The sequence below is a fragment of the Aethalodelphis obliquidens genome, unplaced genomic scaffold, assembly GCF_003676395.1.
Source record: "Aethalodelphis obliquidens isolate GAN/ISIS:26980383/991018 unplaced genomic scaffold, ASM367639v1 scaffold99, whole genome shotgun sequence".
In the NCBI taxonomy this organism is placed as follows: Eukaryota; Metazoa; Chordata; class Mammalia; order Artiodactyla; family Delphinidae; genus Aethalodelphis; species Aethalodelphis obliquidens.
Genome location: NW_020838043.1, coordinates 1,043,334 through 1,066,580, shown reverse-complemented (window position 1 = coordinate 1,066,580; position 23,247 = coordinate 1,043,334). Strand labels below are relative to the sequence as shown.

The 23,247-nt window shown below is 41.1% G+C and overlaps 1 protein-coding gene and 1 pseudogene across 1 annotated transcript in view; one reads left to right on the top strand and one right to left on the bottom strand.

Moving 5' to 3' along the window:
• PHEX (phosphate regulating endopeptidase X-linked) overlaps positions 1-23,247 on the top strand; it is a 204,726-nt gene that overhangs the window by 127,441 nt on the left and 54,038 nt on the right. The window contains exons 13-14 of the mRNA XM_027096110.1: positions 5,011-5,088; positions 14,020-14,123. Of these exons, the coding sequence (XP_026951911.1) occupies positions 5,011-5,088; positions 14,020-14,123 (182 nt within the window). The remainder of the gene's footprint in view (positions 1-5,010; positions 5,089-14,019; positions 14,124-23,247) is intronic.
• On the bottom strand, positions 16,518-17,064 carry LOC113614530 (40S ribosomal protein S19 pseudogene; annotated as a pseudogene).

The following is a 23,247-nucleotide window of genomic DNA, read 5'->3' as shown; positions in this document are numbered from 1 at the left end:
GAATGGATACAGGCAAGAGAAAGGAAGGGAAAACAGAAACCAAGATGGTGAATGCTAAAGGCAATCTTTGCTCTGATCTTGGCTAAGATCAGCTTTCATAGTGTTTCTTGTGTCCATTTTCTGAGGTGTGCAAATAGTGGCCCTCAGAAGAGTCCTCAGACTTTCGGGGGGATTTGAATAGCCTGGATTCTCCTGGCTCATACTTAGAGTCTGGCTTTGCTCAGGAAATCTTCCTCCATGCTCCAAGCACCTCATGGGCACATCTGTCTCCCCATTGATCACAGGGTTGCTTCAACAGCCTTCCTCTCTCACTACTTGACCTGTGACTAAAAAGAGTGACATTATTCCCCAGGGGAGTTCAGGTATTTGGTTAAGGATGTAATCTGGCCTGGGTTCCCCTAAAAGACCCTCTAAATAGGTACAGAACAGTGTTACTCCAGATCCTTGGAAGAAGTCATATTTCTACTTTCTCTGTATAATCTACAGCCAACATTTATTCATCATGTACTCTGGACCAAGGCATAAAAAAGTGCTTTGTGTGCAATGTCTTTGTGAATCCTTGCAGACAAACCAATGAAGTATAGGTACTATTTTTTCCCCCTCAGGCTGTATCTGATGAAAAGATCATGTTAGGATTACATTCAGCTACAGCTAGTAGAAAACATTATATATAATGCCTCAGACAAATAGGGGTTTATTTTCCTCCTGTCATAGAGGGGGAAGGGAGGCAGTTCATGCCTGATATGGTGGGCTCCAGATGGCACCCAGCTCTTCATTCCACCCTTTTTAGCATGTCAATTTCTTCCTCTTGTTTGTTACCCTGTGGTTACAAGATGGCTGCCCTATCTCTGCCATTGCATCAGTACTGCAGGAAGGAGGAAGAGGAAAGGCTAAAGCAGTGGTTCTTACCCAGCAGGCAATTTTGCCCCTAGGGGACATTTGGCAATGTCTGAAGACATTTTTGGTTGTCACGAGTTGTGAGGTGGTGTTGCTAGTGGCATCTAGTATGTAGAAACCAAAGATGCTTCTAAACATCCTACAGTCTACAGGACAGCTCCCACAGTAAGAATTACCTGGCCCCAAATGTCAATATTGCTAAGGTTGAGAAACCGTGGACTGCAGGCAGAGGACACATGCCAGCTGAAAACAGCCTCGTCTTTTAAAACATATTCCTGGGAGTGCAACAAGGACTTTTGGTTATATGTCATTGGCCAAAATCTCATCCCGTAGCCAACTGTAACTGCAAAGGAAGTTGGGTGATGCAGCTGTTTTTCGTTGGGTCCATTGTCATCCTGAGAAGAACTGGGGTCTGATAGTAAGCAAGGGAAAGGAATGTGGATATTGGATATATAATAGGCGGTATTTGCTTCAGAAAAGTTAAGTACTTTGCTCAGGGTCACACAGGTAGTGAAGATCATTTGAGCCTCCTTTATTGAGGAAGAAGGTCCAGTTGTCATGTGCAGCCCTTTCTGGAGGTCTGTGTGAATAAGGGATAGAAATGCATGCACTGGTTATGGAAAACTCTGGAGTTTTTGATCAGCCATAAGCAGACTGGGAAGTATTTCTTGCGGGATATAACATGCAGTCTGCTTTTTATTTATCCCACTGTTCTCTCAGTGTTTGCAGTGGAACTTGCCTTTCCTTCTTGTCCTTATAACCCATGGAGTAATTGATTTCAGGCCTGCTTCACTAATGCTTTTCCCTTCACAAGCCATCAAGCTTTTGGTGCTTCATTTCTTCCATTCTGAAAATATTAAAAAGTGATGTGATCATTATTTGCTTTAAAGGGTATATCAGAGTTTATTCAGGAAAATGGGTGCCATTCTAAGTGTGTCAAGCAGAAAGATGTTTAATATGGGGATTTGGAGGCTTATGCAATCATCAGGAGGGCTGGGGAGTGGAGGGCAGAGCCTACCAACGGTCTCTGCTGCCCGCACACGAAAGGTCTCTTCTCAGGAGAATGCTTGGAAGCTGCTGGCAAAGCTCTTTATCTGCTGTCTGCAGATGCTCATGTGCCTGCCCATAGCTACCAGCAGCGAGTGAATAAATAGTGTCTCCTCCTCTACTTTTCCAGTCTCCTATGAGTGCTTCTCATTCACAGAGTCTAACCTGCAGTCAGGTCCCATGGGGTTTTGGGAGATGTAGTTCTGAGGCTTCTCAGGGAAGAATGTAGAACGGGGTGGGGTGGGATGATGTGGAAGTGACAACAGACTGTCTGGCAGAAGGAGCATTTGGGCTTGAATAGAGGCATAACAACACAGCACATTTTTGGGGAAGAAGAGTATTCTTTTCAGATGTTGGCAGTGTTGCTACTAGTATTATTTACCTTTGTGTTCTTAGATGACTAGAGATTCTTTGTATCACCATTCTGGCTCTCTTCAAGTCGTGGTGTTGCTAAATAAATAATAAAAAAGGATTCAGTGACCTGCATATACAGTGCAGAAGGTAATATACTCTGTGCAGCTCTGTAGTGCAGTGGGGGTCCCAGAGCGTGAGGTTTGAAAAACAATCCATGATTCACCAGCATGCTCCGGAAAGACCAGTGTTCAGAAAACAATTGTGGATGACTCAGCTTGTGTATTTCTTTCTTTTTTTTGAGACTGTCTGGAGCTCTTTGTTATAGTTATTATGTATATGACTTGTGGCGAGCTAAGTATAGTGAGGAATTAAATACGAGGGAAGTAACAGAACAATCTGGAACGAGGTAACCTGTAGACATATGATGTATTGTTTGGTGTTGGGGGCGAGTTGTAACCACTGGTTATCCGCTCTCGGGGTCATATCAGACTTTCAGTGTAACTCACAGGGTTTTAAAGGCAAAATTTGATCTGTGCTATATTTGAGGCTCTGGAACAGCAAAACCCATTATGGGGCTTCCCTGGTGGCGCAGTGGTTGAGAGTCCGCCTGCTGATGCAGGGTACACGGGTTCGTGACCCGGTCCGGGAGGATCCCACATGCCGCGGAGTGGCTGGGCCCGTGAGCCATGGCCGCTGAGCCTGCGCGTCCGGAGCCTGTGCTCCACAACGGGAGAGGCCACAACAGTGAGAGGCCCGCGTACCGCAAACAAACAAACAAACAAACAAACAAAACATTATGACTGTGTCATGCGGCACTTGTAAAATCCTCTCTGAGTCTTGAGTTTCAAGTTTCTGCTGATACTTAATATCTGAATTATCTCAAGGCAGATAAGGAAAACAAACTATCTTATTCTATTTATTTCTTGAGTGAGGAAAATTGAAAAGGACTGAAGGAAAAAACTCATTGCTAAGAGCAGTGTACAAAGGTCACTGGTTTTTGCTTTGCTGGAATAAAACCGATGTGTTTGGGGTTGCCTGGTGTCTTATGTTGGGACTTCTGGAGGCGGAGCTGGAGATGAGGATTCGTGTGCAGGTGTTTTATGATTTATTCAGCAAGTGCTCCCAGGAGAAACCAGCAAGGGAATGAGGGAAGCCAGGCTGGGAAGGGTGAGAGATGGACCAGGGTGCCATTTCAGGGGAAGTCTCAGATAGCCTGATCCTGTGGGGAACTCCAGAGGGCAAATTATACCTCACACTGTGTCCTGAATTGAAGCAAAGGAGCTGGACTTGCGTATTCCTGCTACAGGCAGTCATTGGCTGAGGGCTGCTGGGATGGCAGCGGAGAAGCGGGCCCACGGCAGATAAACTCCCAGGAGGAAACTGTTTTGAGTGCAGGCAAGGTGTCCTAGTAGCCCTAGGGCAGGCCTTCAGTCTCAGGTGCTGGCCATTAGAAAGGAAAAAGAACTTAGATGCTGGGGAGGGATATGCTGAGGTGATAAAAGGGATCCCAGGGGATCTGGGCAGAGGCCTGACACTGTACTTACTCTTTGAGTAAGCTGTTCTTTTGTTTTTGTGAAACCCTGTATCTGGGGAGAGGAGAGAGACAAAGTTTCTTGAGAGCAAGCGTTGGCAAACTTTTTCTTTAAAGTGCTAGAGAGTAAATATTTGAGGTTTTGTGAGTCGAAGGGTTTCTGTCCCAACTATTTAACTCTGCCGTTGTAGTGCAAAAGCAGCCATAGATTACATGTAAATGAGTGGGCGTGGCTGTTTTCCAATGAAACTTTATTTATAGAAGCAGATTTGGGCTGGCCAGCCGGGGCAGAGAGTAGATTTGGCTCATAGGCCATAGTTTGCCAGTCCCTGCTGTGGAGGCTCCTTGTACGTGCCTATTTTTCCTTTATCCATTCCCTATAAACTGTAAAACAGGGAGTAAGTAGTATGTCTATCAAAAGGATGGTTGTGATGCATCTTAAATTAGTCTGGACTCCCTACCTCCAATTTTTCCAGCATCCTGGCCATCATTCACGGAGTTGCACAGATAATTTTGCTGGAGGGTGACTCATCTCATTTTATTTCTGCTAAAAATATTTAGTTCTCTCTTGTTTGTAAAACAAAACATAGACTCTTCGCATGGCATTCAGGAATCCCTGTGATGTAGCCAAAGCTGGCTTTCTTGCATTGTTTTCTGTGTCCACCCCTTGTGCTTTCTTCTCTAGCTACGGGAAACTACTCACCATCTCTCTGACGTGCTCTTTGTTTTTCGTCTCCCTGACTTTGCCCCTGCTGTTTGCTCTCCTGGAATGTCTGTCCTTCTTCTCAGCTCTGCATTTTGAAATCCCATCCATTCTCTAAGACTCAGTTTGGTCACCTTCTCCATTAAGCATTTTCCCCATGAGGAAATAATCTCTGCTATGGACTTTGATAACAATATTGTCTATAAATAAAATTATTTATAGGCAATATTGTCTATATCTGAACCTTTATTTATCTTGTATTATATACTTATTTGCTACATTCACTGTGCTTTTAGTATGCTGAGGGCAGGGACTAACTTAGATTTTTTTTTTTCTTTTTTGCCCTTCACAGTCGGTTACATATAGTAGATGTTCAGTAAACAGAGTTTTCAGATGAAGGCTGCATTCCTCTGTCCTTTGATTATTAATGACTTAAGTGCTGAAACTCTGACATCATTTTTCTTTTTCCTTTTTATAGGCAAGGGCTGTTTTGGCAAAAGTTGGCTATCCTGAATTTATAATGAATGATACTCATGTTAATGAAGACCTCAAGGCAGTAAGTGCTAAATTTACTGTATTTTTTTTCGGGCAAGTTTTACTGGCCTCGGCCTTTCAGCTAACCCAAGTCCAGGCAGTTAAATCTGGTGGTGCCAAAAAGCACCAACTTTTGATTCATTCCTTGGCTAGATATCAGCCTCATTATGCCAGGCATATCACAAGATTTAGAGCAGATTCAAAATAAAGGAAGTGTCAGAAAGAATGTGTAGCTGAGTGGGTACCATAAAGCAAATGGACTTGGATTTGGTCTACACTGATCATAAAGGAAAGAATTAAGCAAATTGAGTATTTTACAATTAGCGAGCATGTTCTAATGGTGAATGTATGATGTTTGTTGTTAAACAATCTCTATGTGCTTCATTCATATTAAATCTTGCCTGTTGGAAGTTAACTTCATTAAACTTTATGAGTGTTTTGACAAACTAAGTGCATATACATATGACTCTATAATTTATTGTGAGTTGGATTGTATATTTGCAGTAAGTTACTGATGGAGGAATAGTCATTCTTTTTTATTCCAGTATTTTGGGACATATATTTTCCAGTAGACGCATTCATTACAGGCCTTTCTAATCATAACCACTGTTATTTTCCTTCCTACAGATAGTTCTGGTAAAGAACTTTTCTTCCTCACAAAAACCCCTGTTTTTATCATTCACTAGATTTTCTTGAAAAAGTAGTTTTTTTTGAATTCATTTAAATAACAGTGGTTCTGAGGTATAGCTCTTTCCTGAAACTGTGATTTAATAAGTTGCATATCTGTAAGCAATCCTAGCTTTATAGATGAACATTGGAATTTTATAAGATTATTCAAAAGTGAGCGAAAGCATTAATTAGAAAGTTTCTCAGTTGGGCTCCAAGATATAGCCTTCCAAAGTATTGATCCAGTTACTGTGGAGGAAAATAATTGTGCTTCACAGTATCCCAAAGCTCACACAGCCCATTATACATTGTTTTGATCCTGAAAAATCTCACTATTAGCATGATAATTAAAGATACTGACACATTTGTCACATTCATGTACATTATCTTTTAAGCCCCACACTGATCCTGTGAAATAGATGGTGTTTATCCCCATCTGCGGAAAAGGACATAGAGACTCAAAGAAGTTGGGTGATTTCCTCAGTGCCATGCCAAGCGTCAGAGCCGGGACTGAAATCTGGGCCCAGGAAGCTCTACTTGTAATCAGAGAAGGGGTTTTGCAGGGTTCTTGTCAGGCAGCTCTGCTGGAGGAACAGAGGAGTGAGTTGAAGAGTGGCTGGGAACTGCTTTCCCAGAGCTGGTTGGGATGGGGTGAGGAAGAGAAGGGAGGTCATACTGTTAAGTGACGAAGAAGTGATTCTGTCTCTTCCACTTGCTAGTTGTTTGATCTTCTGCAGGTTATTTAACCTCAGTTAGCATCACTTTGATTATCTGGATACTGGAGATAATAATAACCAAGTCTTAGTATTTTTGAGAAGATTAAATGAGATTATATAACTGTAAAAGCACCTAGCATAATGTGTGGCACATAAGTCATCTCCCCATAAATGATAGCTATAACTTTGTTTATCGGTATGAGAACTATTGCTGCTAAGAAGGGCATCACCAGGGCACAAAGTACCTCAACGGTAGAACCTGGATAATTACATGTGATTGGCAGATACTTGAAGAATGCGGGTGAGAATTTGAGAGGCAGTTTGGTGTAGTGGTTATGAACATGGACCCTGGAATCAAAGTGTCTGGAATTAAATCCCCATTCTGCCATTTCCTAGCTGTGCAACCTAGGGTAGGTTATGCCACCTCTCTGTGCCTCAGTTTCTTCATATCAAAATGGAGATAGTAACAATCCCTCCCTTATAGGGCTGCTATGAGGATCAGATAAGTTAACATATTTAAAGTATGTAGAACTGACCCTGGCACAGAGTAAGCACACTGTTAAGTGTTAGTTATGGCTTCTTCAATTTTTCACCCATGATAGTAAATTATTTTGGTTTGGAAAGGTCATTACGAATTAACACATACAGTATCCATGTGCCTGAAATTGATTTAAGAGGCTATACAGATGGAACAGTCTCAGGCCTTAATCAAATAAGATAGCATTCAGGGCTCACTCATGGTGTTTAGTTGATCAAGTTTTGTTGGCAGTCTGCTGCTGTTTAAAGTGAATGCCCCAAATTTAATGATTCAATAAATGTAGTATCTTTTGTGAAAAGAAACCAGACGCCAAACAGGATGCAGTGTTAGGTGTATTTCCTCATGTCTCCAGGGCCTGAACTGAAGCCATTATATACCAAAATTTTTAAGTACTTTTGTGAAGAAACGGCTTTCACCCAACTCATTGCCAAAGCAGACACAATTACACCCAAGAGTTTCTAACAGTTTAAAAAAGACAGTGAAAAAAATCCAAATACATGAAGTAAAAATACATTCATGATCAGAAACTGATAGAGAAAACGAATAAAACCCAACCGGAAAATAGGTAAAGGATGCTTGATGTGATAGTAATAGTGTCACCGAGGTTAATAGCAAAAGGACTAAAGTACTGCTGATACACAATGGGACTGTGTTTTCAGTCTTGAGGAATATGTAGATAAGGACTACTGTTGGGCTTATGAGAAATTTCTGGTAATACAAACTCTGAGCATGACAGGCTGTTACAAATGAAAAACAGCTTACTTTATTTGATGCAAGTGAAGGTGTGATTCATCAGGTACACACACAAAAGGAAAGAGGATAGAGATTGGAGAATGGATTAGATGAAGGTCAAGGGAAAGGCTGAAAACTCAAGTTGGGCTCTTATGGAGATAGGAGAAAATGGAAAAGAACTTAGAGGCAGATATAAAGAATTAGAAAACAATTTTTTTTTCTCTTTTGAGGATGACAGGGTAAAGTGAGATACCCAGTAAAATATTGCTGAACAACAGTCTTTCTGTAGTCTTTGAAAAGAACAAGAAAAAGGATGTGCCCTTTATGTGAGCCCCCAGTAGCATGCAGGAAAGCCTGTTAGCTAGCCTAAAAAGATAGGCATCAGTCCATGTTCAGACAAACCTTATAAGGTGTACCTTCACTGTTCTTTGATGGAGACGGATGCAAGAGTGAGTTGATACCAATTTTGGGAAGATTTCTGTATCAGCCAGGAAAACCACACTGCAATCAGGTATTTCAAAGAGAGGAGATATAATACAGGAAATAGGTTGGAAGGCAAAAATCAGGAAGGCGAGGTAAACCAGAGATTAATAACTTTTTTAGGAAGCAGTTACCACCCCTGTGTCTAGGGACACAAAAGGGAGGAGGTGGTGGTACCATTGCTTTCGAGAGAAGATGAGGAACTGCCACTCCAGAGCAGAGCTGGGCCTGTGGAAGAGGGGCTGAAGATTCTTCCAGAGTCATAGTCGGAAGAAGAAAGAGGAGAGAGAGGGAATGAAAGAGAAAAAACACAGCATCCTTTCCCCCCCGCCACCTGCGGATTTCCGCCGGTGCCTCCTATTGGCAGGAAGCCGACTGCAGTGGAGCCTGGGAAACATGGTTTTCAGATTCACAGCCTAGCATTATATTATAGAACGGAGTGAAAGGGTGGGCATGTATCTGAGAGACAGTAGGTAAATACTTGACCCTATTAGGCACGTCACTCATTGTGAAAACCAATGGAAAATTGCAGTAGGAGCTAAAGTCAGAATCACAGCTGGCCTCCATTTACTTAGGAGAACTGGATGTGGGTAATTTTTCAGAAAAGATCCATGTTTCTGGTGAGTGATACATACATCAACATAAATATGCGCATGGAGATATGTATATAATATGTGAACCCCCATAATATTCTTTGGGGCGGGTCTTGGTCTGCTCTTGCTAGTGGAACACTTGTGTGTTTATGTGTGTATATGTTTTTTGTGTGCATAAATGACAGAGAGTGCTGCTGCCACTATGCAAGAGTGAGGTGATATTTAGGTGGAATGCTCCAGAAAAACTAGTTGTTAAAATATTGAAATAATTCTGTACTACTTGGTAAAAAAACAAAATGAAGCATTGCCGCCAGCTCTCTCAAGTGATCTCTGACCCCCCATGACCATGGAGAGCAAGAGTGGGCACTGGAGGGAGGTGCACTGGTGCCCACTGGCCTTCTAGCCAGTCCTCCGTAACTCCCGCACACGGAGATGGGACACGAAGTCCCATCTTTGTGTTCCACTGGCCGCAGCAGACCAAGACCTCCCCTTACCCCCGGTGGTGGCAGCAGGGCATCTGGTTTCATCTGGTTCCTGGTTGGTGTGCTAGTTGGTGCTCCCTCAGAGTCACCCTTATGTGAATGCCTGTGGGAACTGTATCTTCCACAGTGTTCTGTGTACTTAGGTTGTTAAACATTTTGAACACCACCCCGTATGTAGGTGTGTATATATGTATACTACATACTACGTACGGCGAAGCCATCTAAACACAGCAATCTTGTGTATTACTTTGCTATTTATATGTTTATTTTATTTAAATACTTTTTTAAAAAATTTTCGGCTGCGTTGGGTCTTCGCTGCTGCGCGAGGACCCCCCTCCAGTTGTAGCCAGCGGCTGTTCATAGAGGTGCGTGGGCCTCTCGCCGTGGCAGCATCACTTGTTAAGGAGCACGAGCTCCAGGCGAGCGGCCTTCAGTAGCTGTGGCTCACGGGCTCTAGAGCGCAGGCTCAGTAGTTGCCGCGCATGGGCTCAGCCCCTCCGCGCGTGAGGATCTCCGCGCGTGAGGATCTCCGCACGTGAGATCCTCCCGGACCAGGCCCGGAACCCCCCCGCCCCCCGCACTGGCAGGCAGACTCCCAACCACCGTGCCACCAGGGAAGTCCGACTTTGCTATTTAAATAAGGGAAAGCATAATTCTAAAATCTGGATTACATTAAGTATTCAGAGTTCTTTGGGTGCCTAAAATAAAATCTTTCTTAGAGGTATTTGGATATATCACTGAGTATGTTTAAATGGATTTAGCTTAAAAAGTGTTCTAGAATCTATACTTCCTATTGGCTTATGTAGTATCTTATCAAGTTGTATTTACTGGTTCTACAGAGAAGCTGAACACATTTCCTTGTTCTGCCCTTATTATGTGTTCCTCACCTTTGGGGAGGGTAATAGCTTTATTCTTCCATTTAGTCTGTTGTGTTTGTGCTAGGCATCTAGGATAGGATTTCCACAAAGAGAACGTCAGATTCCCCTAAATTTTATGATCTGGACAGCTAAATGACACGGGAGCCCCAATTAATTCCCCAAAGGTCACTCAATTGAAAAGTCAGGAGGTGGAATTGATTGAAAGTCATTATCAACTTGACCTAGATTTTCACCAGTAACTGAAAGGACAAGAGACTTCTGAGCCAATTATTGTCGCTTTCACAGTTTAAACATTTTTTTTTTGAAGATTACAAGTGGTTCTAAAATATTCATGCACATTCATTCTTGTTGCTGTCTCTACAACAAGCAGAACTTCCCCGATGGTTGCTAGGTTTCATAGTTTTTTCTCACTCAAGGCCCTATTGAAATATTTGAAATTATCGAAGCAGTATCACATGGTGGAAAATTTGAAAAATAGAGAAAAGGAATGAAAAAGTCCCTGAATGTTGGTACTTGAACATAATAGTATGTACTTCTGTTTTAGTGTATTATTTTATCTATTTTTGTATAGCTGTAATTGATGCTTATATATAATTTTGTATACTGACCTTTACAGCTAACATATTGTTTTGTCCTTGTCTTCCATAGCCTTCATTACCGTTATTTTAACAGCTGTCTGATATTAAGTAAACTGTACCCTGATTTATTTAATCACTACTTCTCCTCCCACTCGTAATTCTTACCTTCTCCTCCTCCTTCCCTGTACTCTCTTTGTTGAATCACCAGTTTTCTTATTAGGACCAATGAACATAACACTGAAGCAGGAGCCTAATGATTTGGACTGTGTGACTTGGCCAGGTTCCATAATCTCTCCATCGCTGTTTCCCATCTGTCATATGGGAATAACAGCGTCTGGCCCTTTCTTACTCCCAAACACTTAACCTGTCTTACAGGAAAAAGTAAAAATTGTCCCCTGTTACCTGTGATGTCCATTAAATAAATGAAATAGATTAACTGAACCAGGCTAAGAAATAGAAAATATGCTCAGTTTAATAATTAAAACAATTTAAAATTTATCCTTCTAAACATAGGTAAGATGTTGGCAAATTTGTAATCTCTTGCCTCTGAGTTTTGCTCCCCATGACCATTTTCATGGCTATGGTAGGACCATATTTATGTAAAGTATTTTTAGACTTGGAACTCTTCTTCTTTAGGAAATTTTTGGGTGGTTTTCCATTTAATGTCTGTAGAACAACCTGAATGTCAAGTTTTTGTTTTCGAATGGAACAGGAAAGTACCACTATTAGCAGACTCTTCTAGAAGTAACAACTGACCCCATTGATAGTACAAAAAAGTTAATATATTTTTTAACATCTTTATTGGAGTATAATTGCTTTACAATAGTGTGTTAGTTTCTGCTGTATAACGAAGTGAATCAGCTATAGGTATACAGATATCCCCATATCCCCTCCCTCTTGCGTCTCCCTCCCACCCTCCCTATCCCACCCCTCTAGGTGGACACAAAGCGCCGAGCTGATCTCCCTGTGCTATGCAGCTGCTTCCCACTAGCTATCTATTTTACATTTGGTAGTGTATATATGTCCATGCCACTCTCTCACTTCATCCCAGCTTACACTTACCCCTCCCCGTGTCCTGAAGTCCATTCTCTACGTCTGCGTCTAAAAAAAGTTAATATTTTTGAAGGAAATTCCTTTGGGAGCATTTTCTGGAGCACGCTCTGAACCCAAGAACGTATCTGAATTTTCTGTCAGTTACAATCATATTCTGAAAGTTCTGGCAGAGCTGTCTTCGGAGCAAAAGCTGAAAAAAGGTTGAACACTGGACACATCTTTAAACTGTGTGATCCGGGAACACATTAGAATTGCTAGTTAGGGTTGCTTCTTAAAACAAGGAGCTTACTCTCTTTCTTCTGAGGCTGAGTATAAACATCTACCTAAAATACAATCGATTGTAAGATTTCTTTTTATTATGGAGCATCTCAAACATCAGAAAAGTATGTAAAATCGTATTTTGAACACCTCTAGCTTTAACAAGTATTAAACATATTGCCATATTAGCTGTATACATGTACACACACATTTTAAATGAATAAAGCAGATACATTGGAAATTCTTTGTGTAGTCCTCCTTGACCTAATGTCCTTCTTCCCTGCCTGTCTCCTTCCCTAGATACGCTCTCTTGAATTCAGTGTTTCTCATTCCCATGCATTTCTTTATGCTTCTGCTACATAGGTATGTGCCCATAAACAGCATATAGTATTGTTTTATAAGTTTTAAAATTTTAAATTCTCTAATACTTACAACTTGTCTTATTTACTCAGCATTGCTTTTGAGATTCTTTCATGTTCACACATACAGACCATTTATTTAGACTTCTGTGTGGTTTTCCATTATGTGATTATACCACGATTTATTCATCAGCCACCTCCCCTAAGAGGAGTGAGGGAGGGACAGTTTGAAGTCTCATCTCTGTAACTTGTTGGCCAAGGAGAACACCAAAGATGCCAGGAATTGATACTTTCATTCCTGCCTTTCTCTCTGTGCCATTAGTTATTTTATTCTTCTCTTTATATTTTGGCCCGGTCCCCTGGAAAGATTGCTAAGATGAGTCATTAACAAAAGTTACTCTGCAGACAAAATGAGTACCCATGATATGTTAGGGAAGAGGTAAACCTGAGCGAGACACTGGCCAACACATAGGCTGCTGTCAAGTCTGTAACTGTCAAGTTGTGTATATTCATTCATATCTGTAGTGTGATGCCTGTGGGTCTCATATACCTTCATTTGCCATATTTTAATTTTTGCTTTTAAAAGAGTATCATGGCTTAAATTTACAAAAATATTACAGCTAATAAGAATGATTACTCTCGGTTATTTGCTCATTCAAATGTGTATTTTTTCAATTTTATTTGCCACAGTAATATATTTTAAAACCAAAGCATTAGGGATCACTACAAACCACTGCTTTTACTGTTACATGGATATTATTTACAATGTTTAGGTTAAGTATTGCTACTTTTGTAGATAGAGTGCCTATAGAATTAAAACTGTCTGCCATTCTCCTTCCAAAAAAAAGAAAAGGAACTCAAGAATCAATTATGTATTTCTCCCTATTTTAATAGACAACATTGTTGTGAGCCATCAACTTCCTTTTTTTCCATGCGAGCTATAATCTATGATTTGCCTCTGTAATTTCATGAATCTTCAGTGACCAGAGCATTTTTTGAGCGTTGATAGAAAATTTCAATTAATAATCAAACTATTCTAGTGACTCCATTGTGCTTAGGGTAGAAAGTAAGTCTGAATCACTTTCATTTTTTTCCTTCATGAACAAATACTGATTACAGTAAATTAGATTTTAACATTTGACTAAATCATCATCTGTGAACTAAACGAGGTTTTAGCTGAATAAACTGAATGTTATTAGAAGAACCTATGTGACAAATAAATAAAGTACACATTTTTAGAAAAGATCAAGGACTCATGTGGGCGAAGAAATTTCAAACCTAAGATAATATGTTCTGTAAAGGCTAAAGTAGATTTTTCAGTTATAAAGCAAATGAAATGCATTGTAAATTACTGCAGCTGCTCGTTTTTTACTGTCATCCAGAAACGACCGTATTGATTTTTGAGCTTTTTATTTTAAAAGAAAATCACTGAGATTAAATTTCATGGCGAGATTAAATTTCATGGCTTTGTGAAGACTGGGTTAACCGGTGATGGCTGAGAGATGATGTGAGGAGTGCAGCGTCTCCGCTGCGCGCTCATTTGTGCGCTGAAGTCTTTTTTTTCAGAGCCATCTTTTATCTGCACTTAGAACAGTGATGGTCGTGGTTTGTTTTATTCAGGTCAAGTTTTCAGAATCTGACTACTTCGGCAACGTCCTGCAAACCCGCAAGTATTTAGCACAGACTGATTTCTTCTGGCTGAGAAAAGCTGTTCCAAAAACAGAGTGAGTAAGAAAAATAAAAAAAAGAAAGAAAGAAAGAAAAAAAAAGTGAAATAGATAAATATGTTGGTGGGAAGTAGAGTTTCTTTAGATCAAACTTTGTAATTCCCCTCAAGTCAGAGTAGCTGGCTTGCCAGTTATTTTTGTTTGGCAAAATTTGTGTTACGTTTTGGCACTCTTATTTCTGATATTATATGAATCAGTTGTTCAGTCTAATTATGACTGCCCTACTCCTAGCATCAACACATATAAAAAGAAGGCTTACTCAGATGCAAATGTTCAAATCATTTCTAGATCTTGTTATGAATATATATATAAGCAAATTTCTCTAGAATTTCACACTCAGGCAGAAACTTTTGAATATCTTAAAAACCAAATATTTAAAAAGTAAAGTATGATTACAAATGTAGAAGTAATTGTATACAGGCATACCTCATTTTATTGCACTTGGCTGTATTGAACTTTGCAGACAGTGCGTTTTTTACAAATTGAAGGTTTGTGACAACACTGTGTTGTCAGATGATGGTTAGAATTTTTTAGAGATAAAGTATTTTAAAATTAAGGTATATACATTTTTTTAGATATAATGCCATTGCACACTTAACAGACTACCATATAGTATAAACATAACTTTTGTATGCCTGGGAAGCCAAAAAATTTGTGATATTTGCTTTATTATGGTGGTCAGGAACTGAACCTACAATCTCTGAGGTATGCCTGTGATTATGAAGTAACTATAGGATCTTTGTTAGGTAATGCGTGTCAAAGAACTGATAGCTCTATTATTTTCCTTCAGTAGCAGTTATGATTTATATCCCTCTTCTCAGCAAGCGGTAGGAACTTTTCCTACAGGTAGGGAAGTTTCACTAGGAACTATTGGGGTCAGGGCCAGTCATGATTTTCTTCCCTAGCAAAGTGTGAATGATGATGATGATAGCAACTAAAAATTATTATGTGTTTATAATGTTCCAGGAAGTGACTTACATATTTTAATTCATTTTATCCTCTAGTCAATTCTGTGAGGTGTAGGTACTATTTATTATCCCCATTTTACAAAATGAACAAGAGGCTTACAACTGAGAAATTCTTCAGCTCAGGTTTAGATTACTTTCTGTTCTGCCTGCTGGTATTACTCTGTTCTGATATGACCCAATTCTCCAAGGTTGTTTTCTCTCTTTTCTCCGGATTGGATTATTTCTATTGATCCGTCTTCAAATTCACCAGTTCTTTCTTCTGTATTCTCAAATTTGCTGGCGACTCATCAATACAGTTTTCATTTTGATTATTGCACTTTTCAACTCCTGAAGTTCCATTTGTTTTTTTTTAAATAGTTTCTATTTCTTTGTTACGACTCTTTGTTGTCATTGTCCTCATATTTTCCATTAATTGTTTGAATACAGTTTATTTTAATTCTTTGAACTAATTTACAGTTGCTGCTTTCAAGTCTTTGTGTGTTAAATCCAACATATGGGCTCAGTCAGAGTCAGTTTTTATTGATCGCTTTTCTTTACACTTTTTCTTCCAGCATCATTTTTTGTCATTGTTGAAAATGACATTTAGGATAATGTATTGTAGCAACTGTGGATTCTGATTTATTTTTCTGAGGCTTTTTAAAAAGTAACTTTCCTGGACTAACACAGTAGAATCTGTCTCTGCTACAGTATGTGGCCATAGATGTCTACTCATTTTTTAAATCCTCATTTTTATTTTTTAGCCTCACTTCATGGAGGTTGTCCCTGAGTCTGCATAGCTTAGTCCTCAGCCAGGGATCAGGGCAGAGCTTGTGCTCAGACACTTTGAACCTGTAGGGCTTCTGCCCTCTGCCAGTTGATCTGCGTGGGGCTTGGGTGTGCAATCAAAGTCACCAGCCCTTCCCAGTCACCGTTGGAGTTTACTTTCTCCTGGGCTCTCTTGAGTCTCCCCTGTACACATGCCTAGTTTCCCAGTCAGCCAGGGATGTGTGGAGAGCTGATCTCATCCTTCTATGACTCTTTCAGTTCCACTGTCTCCCTTTTAAATTGCTGGCTGATCTGTCACTTTCCCCAATGGGAGCTGTAACTGCAGGCTCACAAAGCTGTGGGTTGTCCTCGTTTGTTTTCTACCGGGTTTATCACTTCCGGCTGGCATAGTTGCAAGTTTTTACCTCCACTCCCTGCGGCAGCAAAGCTGCTGGTTTTCCAGCCAGCCCTATCCTAACAAAATAAGTTCTTGCTGATTGAGCTGGGAGGGAGGGTAGTAGTCCCAGGCAAGAAGGCCACAGACTCCTGTTCTACTTCCTCTTAAGTTGTAGCAGTTTTTCAAAATTAAACATTTTTCAATGTGTTGTTTGCCTTTGATCAATTCCCAGGGCCCTAAAATGGTTGTTTGTTGACAGTTTTGTCCATTTTTATACTTTGTTTTTTCAAATGAGGCAATTTATTAACCCAACATCTTTTGTTCTAATGCTTCTTGTTGGCAGCTGCCACCTGTCCAGTGATTCTGTCCAGATCTCTCTGTCCCTGAGGTGTTAGTTTGTGGCCCCCATCTTGGTCCTTTTCCACCATTCTCAGCCCCTCCAGGGCTTGGAGGACCCGACGGGCCACGCTCTTGGAGCCTCTGATGAAGTGGCTGGGCATGACACCATTTCTCTGACGCCCCGCATAGATCTTGGTCACGGAACCAACCCCAGCGCTGCCCTGGAGGTACAGGTGCTGTGCAGGCAGCTCGTGTGTAGAACCAGTTCTCATCATAGGGAGCGAGCTCTTTGTGCTTGGCCAGCTTGACAGCGTCACCCATTCAGGAACTTGCAGCTCCCGGACTTTCTGAGGAAGGCTGCCAGAGCTCTGACGAACTCCCGCTGGTTCCCGTCTTTTACAGTAACTCCAGGCGTCCTGCGGCCTCCAAGCTGCCAGCCAGGGGAAAGGTATACTTGGCTTTTATGGAAAGGATTTGTTGACCTTTTCATAGTGTCAGAGCTGGAAGCCTGACTTCCATGGCCCTTTTTTTTTTCCATGGCCCACGTTTTCACCTTGTCTGATATTCTGGTCTCCAGATCTTTGTCTGGCTCTTTTTATGCCCTATGGGTCTCTCGTTACTCCCTCTTCCAACTCCCTCCTCTGTTCTGGCCTCTAGAAAAACTCTAGGCCCTTTACCCTCCCTTGGCTTAAGCTGTGATTACCGCCTCTCCCTCTTAGCCATGGGTCCCATCTAGCCATCCTGCCCTCTGCCCTTCAAATCTTCTTACAATATGCGCCTACGGAGTAAGTTAAAAGTGTTTGACCTTAAGGAGTAGGCCTAAAGCTGAGCCATTCCCCTGGCCTATCCGTGACTCCCCTCCAAAGCCCAAAGGAAGAAAGCAGAAGGCTTTAGAACTTCTTTGGCAATGACAGAGAGCTGATGTGAAGCCACCTGCCCCATTGTCCTTGATGTTCTCCTCTCGTCACAGTATCTCTCAGTCCATCTTGCCTGTTTCATTCCAAGCCTAAATTACTCAATAGAAATTTTAGATTTAGGGTTCTAAAACCAGCTTCTCAAATCTCATGACTTCAGATAGTTTCCAGTATCTCAGTGAGCATCTACATGTAGTATGTAAATCATCCTGCCCTTTCAGGTCTACTTCAGATAAGTTCAAACTCTTCTCTTTGCAACTTGTGAAAAATTCAAACTTCGCACCAGTATTTTTGTGAACTTTCAGGGTCTTCTCAGGGATTCTTCTATTTTGGAGACGCTGCCAAGTTAATTCTTTAATTTCAGAATGTCATTATTCATTTGGGTGTGTAGCAAGGCCTGGGTTGCTAATTGAAAAGCTCCTAAATGTGTCATTTTTAACATCATCCTAAAATACTGATGGGCTGTAAGATTCTAATGACCTTGACTATTTCTAATATTTATGCCTTGGAAAAGTGCTGGCTGACTGTGGGCTTAAGCAAACTGTGTGACTTGTGTCTTTTTTTTTCTCTGTCAATGAAAACAAATACCTCTTTCACAAGGACATTAAATTGGTTAATATTTCTGGAAGAGTTCTCCTGGAATGAAAATCAGTGCAATGCTAGTAATTCCTCAGACCATATGTCTATATCAGGGAAAGCAATGTTAGGAAATTTAAGATTCTTTTTGCATGGTAAAGTGATGTGATAGTCATTTTTTTAGAAGAAATTTCAGGTGGGTCCTTTTTCAGGCACTGTGGGGAATTTTAGCTTTATGATACCCATCGACTTTAATTGACATCTTTTAGGTCTGAAAATTCATGAGTTAATCGAATGAGGATGATTCTGGAGTAGCTCCACTACACTAGTTCACTTTGAACAGCACATCCTGGTTATATTTCCATAAAGCCCTGAAATAACATTTTGCTTCTTTGTGGGTATAGGAGATAAACACCCTTTATGTTTCATTCTCATGGAATCCATTTTAGCTGCACTAATGTGCATTAAGAAGTTTCTAACACGATGGGAAATGTCAGCAAGAATGAAATTAATTGGGTAGTCATCCCTGAAGGTACATATTTAGGGGTTGGTTCTCAGAATTGTCACTTCATCAGCTTGCTTAAAAATAGAGGATTTACTTCACTGCTCAGCTTGAGTCAAAAGTAATTTCTTTCCCTCAGGATCCTCTTTCTTTGACAGAAATGATTTTAAGCCAGCCTCCCTATTAACTCACTCTCATTCTACTGTGACCAAACATGCCTGGATTTTTTTCTCTATCTTCTGAAAAATATGTAAAAATACATCAAATGTCTATACAAATTATGGTCCTGCCCAGAATTATCTACAGCATGGAATGGGATGGATACAATCTACAGGATGTGTGAAATAAAGCAATAAATACTCTACGGTTTTTCCATTCCATATTCCCTAGACTATCTTTAAGAGTTAATAGGTAAAATGTAAAACTTTAGCCTGATGTATATCTATTTTATATGGTCCAAAGAAATCAGGGTATCAGTGTCTTTTGCTTTAGATTATTGCATTTCATCATCACACTCTTTTTATGTATCCATTGTCCAGTATAATTTCATCTCCATATGTTTTTGAAATTTATATGAGACCTCTTCCTACCTTATCTACTAAATCCTTTCCCAAACACAGACTGCAGGAACACCCTAAAGACATAATAAAAAGAATTTAAAGCACTTGAATGACACTCTTTGTTTATCTAAGTAGATGTATACATAGCAATACATTCATTTAAATCGATTTAATGAATTTTTTTTTTTTTTTGCGGTACACCGGCCTCTCATTGTTGTGGCCTCTCCCGTTGCCGAGCACAGGCTCCGGGCGCGCAGGCTCAGCGGCCACGGCTCACGGGCCCAGCCGCTCCGCGGCATGTGGGAGCTTCCCGTACCGGGGCACGAACCCGTGTCCCCTGCATCGGCAGGCGGACTCTCAACCACTGCGCTGCCAGGGAAGCCCAATTTAATGAATTTTTGCTCAGCATATACCACTTGGACAATAGTCTTAGCCCATAAGGAACTTAAAATCTTGTTGGGAGGTAAGTTGTGCAAACTCATATGCCTTCACAGCCCAATCAGGTAACAGATGTTGACCTAGACAAGTGTAAATGATAGGGAGTGGTGGAGACCATAGAGAACTAGTGATTGCATGCCTTATTTAAAGGAATTCCAGTTCTAGTGATTGCATGCCTCATTTAAAGGAATTCCAGTTCGGTACTTTTAAAAGCCATTGTGTTGGGCAAATAAAACATTTTTCTGGGAAAATTCAACCCGTTGGGTAGGACTTAATCTGTGGACAGCCAGCTTTTCAGTGTTTCAGTTATCTCTTGCTGTAATGATCTGTGTAATAATGAACCACCCCCGAAGTTAGAGGATTAAAGCAACAGTAATTATTCATTTTTCTCTCGCGGTTCTGGTGGTCACTAGGCGCAGCTGGGTGGTTGTTGCTCATGGCGTTGCATGTAGTTTCAGTCAGATCGTGGCTGGGACTGGAGTCACATGGGAGGCCTCCTCTCCTAGTCTAGTGGTTGGTGCTGGCTGCTGCCTGGAAGGCCCACTAGGCCTCTCCATGTGTACTGGGCTTCTTTGTGGAATGCTGATTGAGCCAGAAACTTTGAAGAGCAAGTTTCCTGAAAAAGAAGGAGGGAGGGTAAATATGAGTTTACCAGGGGGAACTTGTATTGCCTTTAATTGCCTAGCATTGGAAGTCACGTGGTGTCATTTCCACTGCATTTTATGCTTTAGAAGTGAGTCACCAAGACTAGCCCATAATCAAGGGGAGAGGAATTTAGAGTCCACTTCTTAATGGGAGGAGTGTAAAAAAAATTACAAACACGTATTAAAACCAGCACAGGTAGGCTTAGGTTAGAGAATAGTAAAACTAAATATATAATAAACTCAGATATAATCAGGGAGATGTACAAGATATTTAACGGCTGGCTTGGTGTGGGAACTATCCAATTAGAAGAAATAATAGCATCCACAACTGGTAGGCTCTGTTAGTGCAGCTACTTAATATCTGCTCTGGGCATAATCAGGGCTCCAAACATGTCCTAGAGCCAGCAGGAGCTCTGAGAAGTCAGGAAAGGTGAGATCATGCATCTTGTATAAGATGTTTTAGGAATTCTCGCTGAAACTTCAGAGGCCCCATCAGGCTCCATCTGGTTGTTTGATTTCTTTGTTTTGTCTGCCTTTGTCCGTCAGAAGTTAGAAGCATTGTTCCTACATATGGCTCTTAGCCTAATGTTTTGAAAGTTTATTCTTTGCTAAAGGGAGGGGAGTTGGGAGGGATGGGAAGAGAAGAGATGAGCTCTAGGAATACACATCATCTTTGGTACATACTATGGTTCAGTCCAATGTCATTTAGAAGCCATGTTGAGAGGCACCTGGATTCTCCCCTCTTGACCCAGAGAGCAGACATAACAAATGCTGGGTTCTTTGCGTGTTAGTTTTCTGTTGCTGCTGTAATGAATCACCACAGCCTTATCGGCAGCTCAGAGCAACACGAATGTATTCCCTCACCGTTCTGTAGGTCAGAAATGTGGGATGGCTTGGCTGGGCTCTCAGCTGCAGTCTTCAGAAGGCTGAAGTCAAGGTGACAGCTGGCTGGGCTCTTAGCAGGAGCCTCTGGGAAGAATCCTCTTCGATTCTCATCGTAGAACTGAGGTTCCTACTTCTTTGCTAGCTGTCAGCTGGGAGCCACTCTTAGCTCCTAGAGGACTCTCTCCCCACTCCTTGCACGTGGCAGCTGCATGTCACAGCCAGCCACAGCATGTCAAATCCTTCTCACCCCTGGAATCTCTCTGACTTCCCGTTCTGCAGCATCTCTTCTGACTTTCTCCCCTGTTGCATCTCTAGGATTCCAGCCAGAGAAGGATCCCCACTTTTAAGGACTCATGTGATTAGATTGGGCCAACCTGGGATAATCTAGGATAATTGCTCTATTTTAAGCTTCTTGACCTTAATTACATCTGCAAAGTCCTTTTTGCCATGTAATGTAACATATTCACAGGATCCAGGGATTAGGTCATGGACATTTTTTTGGGGGGGCCATAATATTACCTACTACAGGTAGTGACATTAGGGCAATAAAAGTGCTTTCCCTGTACTTTTCTCCTCAGAAAAGTAAGCCAGCCAGTAAATGTGTGTCAAACATTAGGATTTATTGAAATACTCATCCTAAATTTGAAGGAAAAGAATATACATTTTATGGAAGTGAGTACAGGTTTCAGCTTTGACAAGAGGAGGCACTCTGTTTTGATTTCCAGTGATGTCTCCAGTATAATATAATGCTTAAGAGAACTGGTTTGAAGTCAGACAGACTAGACCTTGTGCGAGCATATAATGCTTGTAAGTCTCATTGTCCTCTCCTGTGAGATAGGCTAATAATTCCTGTAGTTTCTATGGGGAAAACCTATGACTAGAAAGTGCGTAGGACGTGGTAAGTGCTCCGTGAATGGTAGCTGCTGCTGCTACTACTACTAGTGATAATAATAGGATGACAGTCATGGGCTTCTTTATAAGGGGAGAAGGTATGGGTGGACCAACTAGAATCCACACTTGGATTTCCTACCAGTTTCATGTTAGTCTGACATAAATTATCAGTCTGACACAATTATTCTATTAGACATAAATTGGTAAAATGATTGTTCTGAAAAGGATTTACAGAAGTTTATTTTGAGCAGTTTAGCTTAAGACAAATGCTTGGTTTTAATCATAAACAGCAGTGCCTGAAACTCACAGGCATCTAAGTCAGGGGTCAGCAAACTATGGCTTGAGGGCTAAATCTTGCCTGCTGCCTGGTTTTGTACAGCCCATGAGCTAAGAGTGATCTTTAGAGATAAATGTCTGTGGTTGATTTGATGGTAGGAAGCACTAACTTTGAACCTCAAAGCATAACGTTCTCCTGCCCCTAAGGAATTTCATTCTTCTCATTACTAGGCCTGAATTACCAAAAATTGTACTCGATTTTTTTTTTAAAGGGAACTTTATTTTATTTATTTATTTTTGGCTGTGTTGGGTCTTCATTGCTGCGAGCAGGCTTCCTCTAGTTGTGGCAAGCAGGGGCTACTCTTCGTTGTGGTATTGGGGCTTCTCATTGCGGTGGCTTCTCTTGTTGCGGAGCACGGGCTCTAGGCGCGCGGGCTCAGTAGTTGTGGTTCGCAGGCTCTAGAGCGCAGGCTCAGTAGTTGTGGTGCACGGGCTTACTTGCTCCATGGCATGCGGGATCTTCCTGGACCAGGGCTTGAACCCGTGTCCCCTGCATCGTCAGGCGGATTCTTAACCACTGCGCCACCAGGGAAGCCCTGTACTAGATTATTATATTTTGACTTTCATCAATAAAATTTTATAGAAAAGTTTCTCTCACTATGGAAGTACCTATATAATGTCCTTGATTTTTCCTCTTGGTCCATGAAATGACTAAATGTTTACCATCTGTTTACAGAAGAAATTTGCTGAGTCTGATCTAAGTCACTTCCTGTGCATTTAAAATGCAGTGTAGACTCTTCATAGCTGGAAGGTACTCCCAAGATATCTTAATGCCATAGCTTAGTTTTATAGCTGAAACTGAAGATAGGCCACTTTTCCACCACAACCCGGCTAGTTAGTGATAGAGGCAGGATGAGCCATTAGATCTTTTGGTGCTTAAATCAGTAAACTTTCTACTGGAGCAGGCAGACCCTCTAGGTACCATGG